At 37.7% G+C, this 14952-nt stretch overlaps 1 protein-coding gene across 1 annotated transcript; it reads right to left on the bottom strand.

Moving 5' to 3' along the window:
* Positions 1 to 316: 316 nt before the first annotated feature.
* On the bottom strand, positions 317 to 1198 carry LOC138071515 (craniofacial development protein 2-like; the record flags this gene model as incomplete). Its single annotated transcript, XM_068963042.1, has 1 exon — positions 317 to 1198. A coding segment is annotated over one exon (882 nt), but the record flags the coding sequence as incomplete, so codon positions are not given.
* Between the last annotated feature and the right edge of the window lie 13754 nt (positions 1199 to 14952).

Below are 14952 nucleotides of genomic sequence, written 5' to 3'. Positions count from 1 at the left end.
CACTGAAGAAGGCTTTCTTATCTCTTCTTGCTATTCTCTGGAACTCTGCATTCAGATGCTTATATCTTTCCTTTTGTCCTTTGCTTTTCGCCTCTCTTCTTTTCACAGCTATTTGTAAGGCCTCCCCAGACAGCCATTTTGCTTTTTTGCATTTCTTTTCCATGGGGGTGGTCTTGATCCCTGTCTCCTGTACAATGTCACGAACCTCATTCCATAGTTCATCAGGCACTCTATCTATCAGATCTAGGCCCTTAAATCTATTTCTAACTTCCACTGTATAATCATAAGGGATTTGGTTTAGGTCATACCTGAATGGTCTAGCAGTTTTCCCTACCTTCTTCAATTTAAGTCTGAATTTGGCAATAAGGAGCTCATGATCTGAGCCACAGTCAGCTCCTGGTCTTGTTTTTGTTGACTGTATAGAGCTTCTCCATCTTTGGCTGCAAAGAATATAATCAATCTGATTTCGGTGTTGACCATCTGGTGATGTCCATGTGTAGAGTCTTCTCTTGTGTTGTTGGAAGAGGGTGTTTGCTATGACCAGTGCATTTTCTTGGCAAAACTCTATTAGTCTTTGCCCTGCTTCATTCCACATTCCAAGGCCAAATTTGCCTGTTACTCCAGGTGTTTCTTGACTTCCTACTTTTGGATTCCAGTCCCCTATAATGAAAAGGACATCTTTTTTGGGTGTTACTTCTAAAAGATCTTGTAGGTCTTCATAAAACCATTCAGCTTCAGTTTCTTCAGTATTACTGGTTGGGGTATAGACTTGGATAACTCTGATATTGAATGGTTTGCCTTGGAGACAAACAGAGATCATTCTGTCGTTTTTGAGATTGCATCCAAGTACTGCATTTCGGACTCTTTTGTTGACCATGATAGCTACTCCATTTCTTCTGAGAAATTCCTGCCCGCAGTAGTAGATGTAATGGTCATCTGAGTTAAATTCACCCATTCCAGTCCATTTTAGTTCGCTGATTCCTAGAATGTCAACATTCACCCTTGCCATCTCTTGTTTGACCACTTCCAATTTGCCTTGATTCATGGACCTGACATTCCAGGTTCCTAGGCAATATTGCTCTTCACAGCATCGGATCTTGCTTCTATCACCAGTCACATCCACAACTGGGTATTGTTTTTGCTTTGGCTCCATCCCTTCATTCTTTCTGGAGTTATTTCTCCACTGATCTCCAGTAGCATATTGGGCACTTAATGACCTGGGGAGTTCCTCCTTTGGTATCCTATCATTTTGCCTTTTCCTACTGTTCATGGGGTTCTCAAGGCAAGAATAGTGAAGTGGCTTGCCATTCCCTTCTCCAGTGGACCACATTCTGTCAGACCTCTCCACCATGACCCGCCCATCTTGGGTTGCCCTGAAGGCATGGCTTGGTTTCATTGAGTTAGAAAAGGCTGTGGTCCTAGTGTGATTAGATTGACTAGTTTTCTGTGAGTATGGTTTGTGTGTCTGCCCTCTGATGCCCTCTTGCAACACCTACCATCTTACTTGGGTTTCTCTTACCTTGGCATGGGGTATCTCTTCATGGCTGCTCCAGCAAAGCACAGCTGCTGTTCCCTACCTTGGATGAGGGGTATCTCCTTAAGAGCAGAGAATCACTTATTTAAAGTTCAGGGATCTAACGAAATGTATGCTAATTTTTTAGCTAGATTAGAAACTGCTATTTCCCGTACTGTATTTGGAGAAGAAGCCAAAAGGCAACTAGAGAAATCACTTGCTTATGATAATGCAAATCAGGAATGTCAAAAATCTATTGCTCCAATTAGTGAGAAAGGGACTATTATTGATTATTTGAAGGCTTGTCGCAATCTAGGATTAGAAACTCAAAAACATGCAAATGGCAGCTGAAACAATAGCTGCTGCGTTAAGAAAGGGAAATAAAGGATGCTTTACATGTGGAAACAAGAACCGTTTAAAAAGGGATGGCCCTAAGTAAGCTTTAAAAAAAAAGGAAAATGAAGAAAAATATATAAAAATAAAAAACCTCCAAAAATCTGCCCTCGCTACCGTAGAGGAATGCATTGGGCCAAAGATTGTAAGTCTAAATCTGAAATTGAAAGAAAGCCTATTCTGGAAAACTCCAAGCAGAGACCCCTCCAGGTCCCCTTCAACAAAAACCTGGGGCAAATTCCATCTTTTACCTGAAACCCTCAACATCTGGCAGTGTTGCCATCGATATACCAGCTTTGTTTTTAGATAATATGAAGTTAATGAGCTCTATTTAAATTCAAATTCACGTGAACTGAAAACTATTAAATATATATAATGTTTATTTAAATATACATTAAATGTAATTGTTTGCTAATATAATTAAGACCTGTCTTAAGTCATCAACATTATATAATACTTTTATTATGCCTTGGTTTAATGTAAACTGAATTTGTCAACAAAAAGGTAACTCTTTATATATAAATATATAAATGAGATAAAAACTTTTAGATAAACTCTTTTAAAAATAATTATATTTTTAATAGAATAATCTATTATTATAACCTGTTATTATAATCTAAAATAATCTCTTAGGATTGGGGATAACTTAATTTCTAGAGTTGTACTAAACTAAATTTATATTTATTAAATAGCTGGGTCATTTCCAAATAAAATAAGATTTTAAAACATTAATTACTAAACATTAACTTCCTCTTACAAAAGGTTTTTCTTACAGGAAAACTAAAGAGATTTTAAACTATTAATAAATATATAATGTATAATGTATTGATATATAAAATATAACTATATATGTATATGTAATAAATATATATTATAATATGATATAATAAACATTCACTAATCTATAAAATGCTAATATACAAGACACTTTGTAGTTTGCTAAGGAAAAGTAAGATATAAAAAGATATAAGATATGACAAACTCAGATATACATTCCACACTTTTCCTGGGGGCCACTGCTCATTTAATAAACAGTACAATTATTAAAATAACCTAGAAATATGACAAGCCTATTTGGACAGAGCAGTGGCCCCTCACAAAAGAGAAATTACAGGCAGCTAAGGAACTTATAGATACACAACTAGAATTAAAACATATTGAAGAATCTTGTTCTCCTTGGAACTCTCCTGTTTTTGTCATAGAAAAGAAATCTAACAAATGGCGTCTCCTAACAGACCTTAAAAAACATTAATGAATCTATAAAACCTATGGGTACATTACAACCAGGAATCCCACCACCTACCACTATTCCTTAAAATTGGCATATTATTATTATTGATTTACAAGATTGCTTTTTTAATAAACCTTTAGACCAAGAGAGATTCACTTTCTCCCTTATCCTAATCATATTAGACCTCATAAACGGTACCAATAGACTGTACTGCCACAAGAGATGATGAATTCTTCCACCATGTGTCAGTACTATGTAGCCAAAGCCCTTGAGCCTGTGAGAAAGAAATTTCTTAACTTTCTTGTTATTCACTATATGGATGGTATAGTTTTCAGCTCCATCTATCTTAAAAACTGAACACATGTTTGATATAGCTCAACCATGCTTTAAAAATGCTAATCATTGCCCCTAAAAAAAAAAAAAATTCAAACCTCTACACCTTACCATTACTTAGAGTTCCTGGTTAATAGACAACACATTACTCCCCAAATAACTCAGATCTGTACAGATAAATTATCAACCTTAAATGATTTTCAAAAGCTCTTAGGTGATATTAATTGGATTAGACCTTCTTTAGGCATTGCTAATTATCAACTGAATAACCTATTTAACACTTTAAAAGGAGATCCTGATTTAAATAGCCCTTGTTCATTTTCTCAAGAGGCAGGAGAGGAACTCTATTTGGTGCAAAATAAATTACAAAAGCAATTTCTTACTCACATCCAACTAGATTTACCTCTAGAATTGTTTATACTCCCCTCTCCTCATTCTCCCACAGGACTTCTTGCCCGACAAGTACACCCAGTAGAATGGATCTTTACCTGTTTTAGGGAAATAAAGTCATTTACACCCTACCTTGATTTAATTGCTCTAATCATTATCAATGGAAGAAATAGGACTACAACTCTAATTGGCTCCAATCCTCATAAAATTGTAATACCTATCAATAAATCTCAATTTGAGAATGCTTTACAAACTTCTACCAATTTCCAAATAGCTTTTCTAGAATATTTTAGAGAAATTTCATTTCATTATCCTTCTGGTAAGCTGTGGAATTTCTTCAAAAATACTGAATTTATTATTTCTCGCATTATCAGCTCACAGCCTATACCACAGGCCGAGGTTTTTTATGTAGATGGAACTAAAAACGCCAAAGCTTCATTTTGGTCTCTTGATGCTGCTGCTACTGCTAAGTCGCTTCAGTCATGTCCTACTCTGTGTGACCCCATAGACGGCAGTCCAGGAGGCTCCCCCATCCCTGGGATTCTCCAGGCAAGAACACTGGAGTGGGTTGCCATTTCCTTCTCCAATGCATGAAAGTGAAAAGTGAAAGTGAAGTCACTCAGTCGTGTCCGACTCTTAGCGACCCCATGGACTGCAGTCCACCAGGCTCCTCCGTCCATAGGATTTTCAAGGAATATAAAGTCTTTTATACTAAATTTCATTCTGCTCAACAAAATGAATTATATGCTCTTATTTAAGTTATTTAGGACTTCCCTGGGGGCTCAGATGGAAAAGTGTCTGTCTACAATGCAGGAGACCCGGGTTTGATCCCTGGGTTGGGAAGATCCCCTGGAGAAGGAAATGGCAATCCACTCCAGTACTATTGCCTGGAAAATCCCATGGACAGAGGAGCCTGGTAGGCTACAGTCCATGGGGTCGCAAAGAGTCGGACACGACTGAGCGACATTTGCCTGCATCCTTACTCCATTAATATAGGCTCTCTATATATTCTGTTTTTGTATTAAAAAATATAGAAACCTCCACCATAAACTCCAATCAACCTATTATTCAACAACACTTTTTCAAACTACAATCTGTTGTTAAAAACCACAATTCTCCCATTTATATTACACATATTCGAACACATTCTTGTCTTCTGGCCCCATGACTTATGATAATGAACAAGCTGATAAACTGGTTTTCTTTGCTACTCCAGAGGAACAGCATGCTCTGTTGCATAACAATGCTGGCTCCCTACACCCCAGTCTAAAGAAATTATTAGTAATTGCTCTACTTGTAGACCTCTGCCCATCACAAAAGTTATTAATCCTTGCAGTTTATAACCTAATGAACTATGACAAATGGATGTAACTCATTGCCCTGAACTTTCTCCATTTTCTCTCCTACATGTCTGTATAGACACAAATTCCTCTTTTATCTGGGCCATACCTCTTCATAGTGAGGCTACACAACATATTATACCCTACCTGTATTTTCTAGACACTTTAAACAATTTTTACAATCTTTTCCTATTATACATATTACAGGTATTCCTTATTATCCACAGGCACAAGACATAGTCAGACAAACACATCACACATGAAAGTTACAAATAAAAAAATTTTTAAAGGGGGAATACACAGGTACACTACTGTCTTCCTTATCTAGAACAGACTTTACTAGATTCTAACACATTTTCTAAACCTATAACTATTGCTAATACAGCTTTATTTGTTTTAACTTTTTTAACCTCTTCTTAAGATTCGACCCAAGGGGGGCCCTGGCAGTTAAAATGTAAATGAAACAACAAGAACCCCAGGAAGAAGAAATTCCAAAAGGCTATGTCTGTTCTAAAGATCTCCAGAAAGCACTGCCCTTGGCGGCATCACTCCAATGATCTCCTCACTTGGAGACAAATAAAAACCCTACTAATCAAGCTGAAAATTTGGTCTCTCAACAGGGATTGCCTCCGAGTCCTGAATACATTCTCCTGGCAATGCTCAATCTTTTGGCTTGTACCTCCCCCGACTGGAGCTCAGACTAATACCCAACCCCCCTCTATTACAGGTGGTCTAATGGACGGAGAGAGGACCAATCATCTCAACTAATGACTCTATACATATGCTTTCTCCATAGTACATGAAAGGGCCCTCACACCCTGGGCAGGAAAGAAAACTAATTAACATTTCTTTAGGCTATGAAGTCCTTCCCTTGTGTATGGGCCTAGCAAAATTGTGCATAAACGTCAACCGACAAACTTGGGCTTTTGTCCTGCCTCCAAAAGAAGGCTTTCAGACATTGCTTGGATTATTTACTGCCCTTTCTTTGTCTGTAAACCATGTTTATACTACTGAGACTTTAGGGAAAGAGTCAGGGAAAGAACAAAGTACATTATGCAAAGGGTTTACTTATAAAAACTTATACTCCTGTTCATTGGGACAAATGTCAAACCAAATCAAGAAAATCAATGTTTGAGGCTAATCATACAATTGTTGATTGGGGACCACATGGTATGTGGTTACCTGACTGCTCAGATGATATTAACAACACTGTGTGTGATATGGGAGGTCACTGACACTGTGATGGAACATTACTATGACAAAGGACTTCTTGAGTGGCTTGACCGTTGATTAGCCCCACCTCGTCCTAGGATCGTCCTTGATAAACAGAGTGGGCCTGAACAATGGGACATTTGGAAACTTGCTGCGAGCACCAGAGCACAGAAGAACTTGGAACTTGGACCCGACATTTCATAGAAACCAGTCGTGGTCGTAGTAACTATTTCTTTTGCTATAATCAGTCATATTTTATACAGGCCTGTGTCCCACTTCCTTTTGTTATAGCCATAGAAAATTTACAATTTAATAAGACTTTTATGTTCTGTAACTTGTATTAATTGCAAACTATATACTTGGCTTAACTCCTCTTTACGCTACTCAATTTTGTGTTACTCAATCAATCATAGTGCCTACAAATGGGAACAAATCCAATTTCATTTACAAAATATACATGATACTACCTCTCTGAATGTACAATTACTGCAAAAGAAAATCTTTAAAACTTTTTCTAAAAATCTGTCCTCTTCCCCTAATTTGGAAACTTTAGCTAAACAAATTACCTGGGCTAGACCCATGAAGATGGTTTCAAAGTAATACCCACAATATCGGGTCTGGAACTGTAACTTTGGTGATTGTCTTGATAATTATATTTGTTATTTACCATCGCCTTTCTATAAGGTTGGTTAATACTAACCAAACTCATCTGGTCAAGACCTTTTTTTACAAAAATAATAAAATAGGGGAAATTGTCAGGAAACATTTAACAAGAGGCTTCCTGTGTGCTGTCTTGGATCTGCTCTATTCATTCCTGAATATGCAGGAATTAAGAGAGGCAAGCCTCTCCAGGGGGCTGAAGAATCCAGGCATTTCCTTCATTAGTTTTTCTATGCAGTGATAAGTACCCTCTTCCTTCTTGTGAACCATACAGTAAAAGTGATTGTTTACAACTCTCTCTCTTTAATATGGGTCGCCTATGTTTTGTAAGTCTGGAATTTTAATCTTTATGTTTGCTGAGAATAACTACCTTGTAAAACAGTATATATGCCCACACCATGTTGATTAAAACACCTTTGTTCCATCAGAGCTCTGGTCCCCATGTCTTTCTCTCTCTCTCTCTCTCTCTCTCTCTTTCTCTCTCTCTCCCTCTCTTTTTCAGGCTGATCCCCTGGAGCACAGAGACTCTCTGAGTTCACTTTCCTGCCCGGGCTTCTAAGACCCTCTCGAGAAGGTGCTCTGCACCTTCACCCCATCAAGAGGGTGCCTGAGGCCTTCGTGAACAGAGCAAGCCCCATGCAGGGGCTTTATTGGCTTTCTGTGTAAATCAAGGAATATCAGCCTCTTTCTCTCCTTTACTTTCTTATCGTCGACTCCGGACTCCCAGGTTCCGGTCCATTAAATGACCTCAACAGGCTCTCTGTTTTGTTTCATTGATCTATTTATTCATTATTTCACCAATATCCCACTGTCTTAATAACTATAGCTTTATAGTAGGTCTTGAAGTTGGGCAGTGTCAGTCCTCTAATTTGTTCTTATCTTTTAATATTTAATTGGTTATTCTGGGTCCTTCACTTCTCCTTTATATATGTTAGATTGGTTTTTCAATATCCACAAAATAACTTACTAGGGCTTTGGTTGGGATTGTTTTTAATCTATAAATCAAATTGGGAAGAAGTGACATGTTGACAATACTGAGTTTTCCTATTCATGAACATGGAATGTCTCACCATTTACTTGGTTCTTTAATTTCTTTCATCAGTTTTATAGTTTTCCTTATGTAGCTGCTGTACATATTTTACTAGACTTTTCATCTTTGGGGTTCTAATGTAAATGAATGTCTTTAATTTCAAATCCTACTTCTTAATTTCTGGTATGAAGGAAAGTGATTGATTTTTATATACAAATGTTCTAAACTTCTACCTTGGTAAACAGTTGGCCCTTCATATTAGTAGATTCCACATCTTCAGATTCAGTCAACCATGGCTTGAAAATATTTTCTGTTAATTCCAGAAGTTCCATAAAATAAAATTTGAATTTGCCATGTACCAGCATTACTAACATAGCACTTACATTGTATTAGGTATTATAAGTAATCTAGATATGATTTGAAGTTTACAGGAGGATGTCCATAGGTTATATGCAAATGCTACAACATTTTCTAAAAGGGACATGCACAACCACAAATACTGATATAGTTAGCTTGAATAGAGGTGTATTAAATTTATTGATAATTCAAATAACCAGCTTTGAGTTATTTTCCTATTTTACTAAGGTTGAAGCTTAGATTACTATTTTAAGATATTTATTCAGTTCTGATACATGCATGGATCATGTGTGGATCACAATAAACTGGAAAATTCTGAAAGACATGGGAATGCCAGACCACCTCACCTGCCTCTTGAGAAATCTGTATGCAGGTCAGGAAGCAACAGTTAGAACTGGACATGGAACAACAGACTGGTTCCGAATAGGAAAAGGACTACATCAAGGCTATATATTGTCACCCTGCTTATTTAACTTATATGCAGAGTACATCATGAGAAACCCTGGGCTGGATGAAGCACAAGCTGGAATCAAGATTGCTGGGAGAAATATCAATAACCTAAGATAGGCAGATGATGCCACCCTTATGGCAGAAAGTGAAGAATTTGATGACAGTGAAAGAGGAGAGTGAAAAAGTTGGCTTAAAAACTTAATATTCAGAAAACTAAGATCATGGCATCCAGTCCCATCACTTCATGGGAAATAGATGGGGAAACAGTGGAAACAGTGTCAGACTTTACTTTTGGGGCTCCAAAATTACTGCAGATGGTGACTGCAGCCATGAAATTAAAAGACGCTTACTCCTTGGAAGAAAAGTTATGACCAACCTAGATAGCATATTCAAAAGCAGAGACATTACTTTGCCAACAAAGGTCTGTCTAGTCAAGGCTATGGTTTTTCTAGTAGTCATGTATGGATGTGAGATTTGGACTATAAAGAAAGCTGAGTGCCAAAGAATTGATGCTTTTGAACTGTGGTGTTGGAGAAGACTCTTGCGAGTCCCCTGAACTACAAGGAGATCAAACCAGTCCATCCTAAAGGATATCAGTCCTGAGTGTTCATTATAAGGACTAATGTTGAAGCTGAAACTCCAGTTCTTTGGCCACCTGATGTGAAGAGCTGACTCATTTGATAAGACCCTGATTCTTGGAAAGATTGAAGGTGAGAGGAGAAGGGAACAACAGAGGATGAGATGGTTGGATGGTATCACTGACTCAATGGACATGAGTTTGGGTAAACTCTGTGAGTTGGTGATGGACAGGGAGTCTTGGCGTGCTGCAGTCCATGGGGTCTCAAAGGGTTGGACACGACTGAGTGAATGAACTGAACTGAACTGAACTGAATTCATGAATTCAGTTCTATAAGATTCCCTCTAAGCATTTCTTCTGCTGCATTCTACAAATTTTTGTAAGTTGTTTTCACTTTCATTTATTTATTTTTTTTCATTCATTTCTATTCAGACAGAAGATACCTTTATTTTGGGATATTTATGTCTATAAAATGAAATAGAGAAATGACTTTTTCTTTAAATTCACAAAATTTTCAAATGCCATGTCATTGGATTCATCAATACTATCATAAATCTTAGAATATAAATTTTGGGCGTACAGAATGATATAATACATTCAATATTTTTAGAATGAGGTTCTAAATGAAGGTAACCTGATTTATAGTCTAAAGACTTAAACGATATATTTTATTTTATTTTTTTTAATTTTATTTTTTATTTTTTTTTAATTTTAAAATCTTTAATTCTTACATGTGTTCCCAAACATGAACCCCCCTCCCACCTCCCTCCCCATAACATCACTTTCATTTAGTTCCAAATATTTTTAAAAAATTCTCTTGAAATTTTTATTATGGAATGCAAGCAGACATTATAAGTGTTCTGTTCTTTTAAATTTCTTATGGTATGTTTTATAACCCAGAATGTTTTCTGTCTTGATGAATGATTCATGTGAGCTTGAAAGAACATGTAATTTGCTGTTGTTGGATGAAGTAATCTATACCTGTCAATAACATATAGTTGTTTAATGGTGCTATTGAGTTCAACTATGTCTTACTGAAGTTCCTCCTGCTCGTTTTGTCCATTTCTGATAAAAGGCAGTCAAGTCATATAACAGTGCAATTCATATGAATTTCTCCCTGCAGTTCTATTAGTTTTTTCTTTCATATTTTATGATCTGTTAGGCACATGTGCATTAAGAATTATGTTGTTTTAGAAGTCAAAGCAAGATCCTCTATGACCCACCTCTTCCTAGAGTAACGGAAACAAAAACAAAAGTGAACAAGTTGGACCTGATTAAACTTAAAAGCTTTTGAACAGCAAAGGAAACTATAAGCAAGGTGAAAAAACAACCCTCAGAATGGGAGAAAATAATACTAAATGAAACAACTGACAAAGGATTAATTCCCAAAATATACAAGAAGCTCATACAACTCAATACCAGAAAAACAAACAACCCAATCAAAAAGTGGGAAAAAGACCTAAACAGACATTTCTCCAAAGAAGATATACAGATGGCTAACAAACACATGAAAAGATCCTCAACATTGCTCATTATTTAGTTCAGTTCAGTTCAGTTCAGTTGCGCAGTTGTGTCCGACTCTTTGCGACCCCATGAATAGCAGCACTCCAGGCCTCCCTGTCCATCACAAGCTCCCGGAGTTCACTCAGACTCAAGTCCATCGAGTCAGTGATGCCATCCAGCCATCTCATCCTCTGTCGTCCCCTTCTCCTCCTTCCCCCAATCCCTCCCAGCATCAGAGTCTTTTCCAATGAGTCAATTCTTCACATGAGGTGGCCAAAGTACTGGAGTTTCAGCTTCAGCATCATTCCTTCCAAAGAAATCCCAGGGCTGATCTCCTTCAGAATGGACTGGTTGGATCTCCTTGCAGTCTGAGGGACTCTCAAGGGTCTTCTCCAACACCACAGTTCAAACGCATCAATTTTTCAGTGCTCAGCCTTCTTCACAGTCCAACTCTCACATCCATACATGACTACTAGAAAAACCATAGCCTTGACTAGACAGACCTTTGTTGGCAAAGTAATGTCTCTGCTTTTGAATATACTATCTAGGTTGGTCATAACTTTTCTTCCAAAGAGTAAGCGTCTTTTAATTTTATGGCTGCAGTCACCATCTGCAGTGATTTTGGAGCCCCCAAAAATAAAGTCTGACACTGTTTCCACTGTTTCCCCATCTATTTCCCATGAAGTGATGGGACCAGATTCCATGATCTTCGTTTTCTGAATGTTGAGCTTTAGGCCAACCTTTTCACTCTCCTCTTTCACTGTCATCAAGAGGCTTTTTAGTTCCTCTTCATTTTCTGCCATAAGGGTGCTGTCATCTGCATATCTGATGTTATTGATATTTCTCCCGGCAATCTTGATTCCAGCTTGTGTTTCTTCCAGCCCAGCATTTCTCATGATGTATTCTGCATATAAGTTAAATAAGCAGGGTGACAATATACAGCCTTGATGTACTCCTTTTCCTATTTGCAACCAGTCTGTTGTTCCATGTCCAGTTCTAACTGTTGCTTCCTGACCTGCATACAGATTTCTCAAGAAGCAGGTCATATCGTCTAGTATTCCCATCTCTTTCAGAATGTTCCACAGTTTATTGTGATCCACACAGTCAAAGGCTTTGGCATAGTCAGTAAAGCAGAAATAGATGATTTTCTGGAACTCTCTTGCTTTTTCCATGATCCAGCGGATGTTGGCAATTTGATCTCTGTTTCCTCTGCCTTTTCTAAAACCAGCTTGAACATCAGTAAGTTCATGGTTCACGTATTGCTGAAGCCTGGCTTGGAGAATTTTGAGCATTACTTTACTAGCGTGTGAGATGAGTGCAATTGTGCAGTAGTTTGAGCATTCTTTGGCATTGCCTTTCTTTGGGACTGGAATGAAAACTGATCTTTTCCAGTCCTGTGGCCACTGCTGAGTTTTCCAAATTTGCTGGCATATTGACTGTAGCACTTTCACAGGATCATGTTTTAGGATTTGAAACAACTCAACTGAAATGCCATCACCTCCACTAGCTTTGTTCGTAGTGATGCTTTCTAAGATCCACTTGACTTCACATTCCAGGATGTCTGGCTCTAGATGAGTGATCACACCTTCGTGATTATCTGGGTCATGAAGATTATTTTTGTACATTTCTTCCGTGTATTCTTGCCACCTCTTCTTAATATCTTCTGCTTCTGTTAGGTCCATACCATTTCTGTCCTTTATCGAGCCCATCTTTGCATGAAATGTTCCCTTGGTATCTCTAATTTTCTTGAAGAGATCTCTAGTCTTTCCCATTTTGTTCTTTTCCTCTATTTCTTTGCATTGATCGCTGAAGAAGGCTTTCTTATCTCTTCTTGCTATTCTCTGGAACTCTGCATTCAGATGCTTATATCTTTCCTTATCTCTTTTGCTTTTCGCCTCTCTTCTTTTCACAGCTATTTGTAAGGCCTCCACAGACAGCCATTTTGCTTTTTTGCATTTGTTTTCCATGGGGGTGGTCTTGACCCCTGTCTCCTGTACAATGTCACGAACCTCAATGAGATATCACCTCACAGCAGTCAGAATGGCCTTCATCAAAAAGTCTACAAACAATAACTGCTGGAAAGGGTGTGGAGGAAAGGGAACACTTGCACTATTGGTGGGAATGTAAATTGATATAGTCACTATGGAAAATGGTATGGAGATTCCTTACAAAACAAGGAATAAAACCACCATAGGACCCAGCAATCCCACTCCTAGGCATATACCCTGAAGAAACCAAAATTGAAAGAGACACATGTATCCCATTGTTCACTGCAGCACTGTTTATAATAACTAGAACATGGAAGCAACCTAGATTTTCATCGACAAATGAATGGATAAAGAAGTTGTGGTATATATACACAATGGAATATTACTCAGCCATAAAAATGAACACGTATGAGTCAGTTCCAATGAGGTGTATGAACCTAGAACCTATTATACAGAGTGAAGTGAGTCAGAAAGAGAAAGATACAGTATTCTAACACATATATATGGAATCTAGAAAATGGTACTGGATAATTTATTTGCAGGACAGCAATGGAGAAACAGACATAGAGAATAGATTTACGGACATAGGTAAGGGAGGAGAGGGTGAGATGTATGGAAAGAGTAACATGGAAACTTACATTCAGTTCAGTTCATTCACTCAGTCGTGTCTGACTCTGTGGCCCCATGAATCGCAGCACTCCAGGCCTCCCTGTCCATCACCAACTCCTGGAGTTCACTCAGACTCAAGTCCATCGAGTCAGTGATGCCATCCAGCCATCTCATCCTCTGTCATCCCCTTCTCCTCCTGCCTCCAATCCCTCCCAGCATCAGAGTCTTTTCCAATGAGTCAACTCTTCGCATGAGGTGGCCAAAGTACTGGAGTTTCAGCTTTAACATCATTCCTTCCAAAGAAATCCCAGGGCTAATCTCCTTCAGAATGGACTGGTTGGATCTCCTTGCAGTCCAAGGACTCTCAAGAGTCTTCTCCAACACCACAGTTCAAAAGCATCAATTCTTCAGCATCAGCTTTCTTCAGAGTCCAACACTCACATCCATACATGACCACAGGAAAAACCATAGCCTTGACTAGACAGACCTTAGTCGGCAAAGTAATGTCTCTGCTTTTCAATATGCTATCTAGGTTGGTCATAACCTTTCTTCCAAGGAGTAAGCATCTTTTAATTTCATGGCTGAAGTCATCATCTGTAGTGATTTTGGAGCCCCCCAAAATAAAGTCTGACACTGTTTCCACTGTTTCCCCATCTCTTTCCCATGAAGTGATGGGACCGGATGCTATGATCTTCATTTTCTGAATGTTGAGCTTTAGGCCAACTTTTTCACTCTCCTCTTTCACTTTCATCAAGAGGCTTTTTAGTTTCTCTTCTATTTCAAACAAACTTATTCGTTAGATTAATTTTAAAAAGAAAACATACTTTATTTCAATTATGCATTGTCCAATGTTTTTTTCTTCCTTTGAATCTAATTCAAGTTTCTGATCTATATAATTTTACTTCCCTGAAGATCTTCTTATATTATTTATTGCAAAATATATCTATTTGTAAAAAATTTCTTCCATTTTTCTGCCTGAGTCATTCTTTTCTCTAGCTCTTAGCATATCAATCATCATATTTTTTTAAAATTCCTAGTGTGATAACTCTAACATTCTTGTTGTGTATGACTCGTTCATCCTGATGGTTTTTCTGCTGCTTTTTTATTTTTGTTTTTATTTATTTATTTTGCTTTTAAGTGTGCCTTGTAATCTTTGTTTGAAAGGCAACATGATGTACTGGGAAGAAACAACTTCAGTCAATAGACTTTTAGTAATGCAGTGCAAAAAATATTTACCCAAACTGAGCCTCCAACAATTATACAGTTTGGGTTTTCCTACCCTGGCCCAGGTTTTTGCAGAGATTTCTACTTATGAGTTTCTCTTCAGGTAAGTTGTGATTCCCTGTACCTACTTTATGCCTACAAT

Source organism: Capricornis sumatraensis, chromosome X (genome assembly GCF_032405125.1).
Source record: "Capricornis sumatraensis isolate serow.1 chromosome X, serow.2, whole genome shotgun sequence".
NCBI classification, from domain to species: domain Eukaryota; kingdom Metazoa; phylum Chordata; class Mammalia; order Artiodactyla; family Bovidae; genus Capricornis; species Capricornis sumatraensis.
The sequence above is the reverse complement of the archived record's forward strand: the minus strand, read 5'-3'. Positions and strand labels throughout refer to the sequence as shown.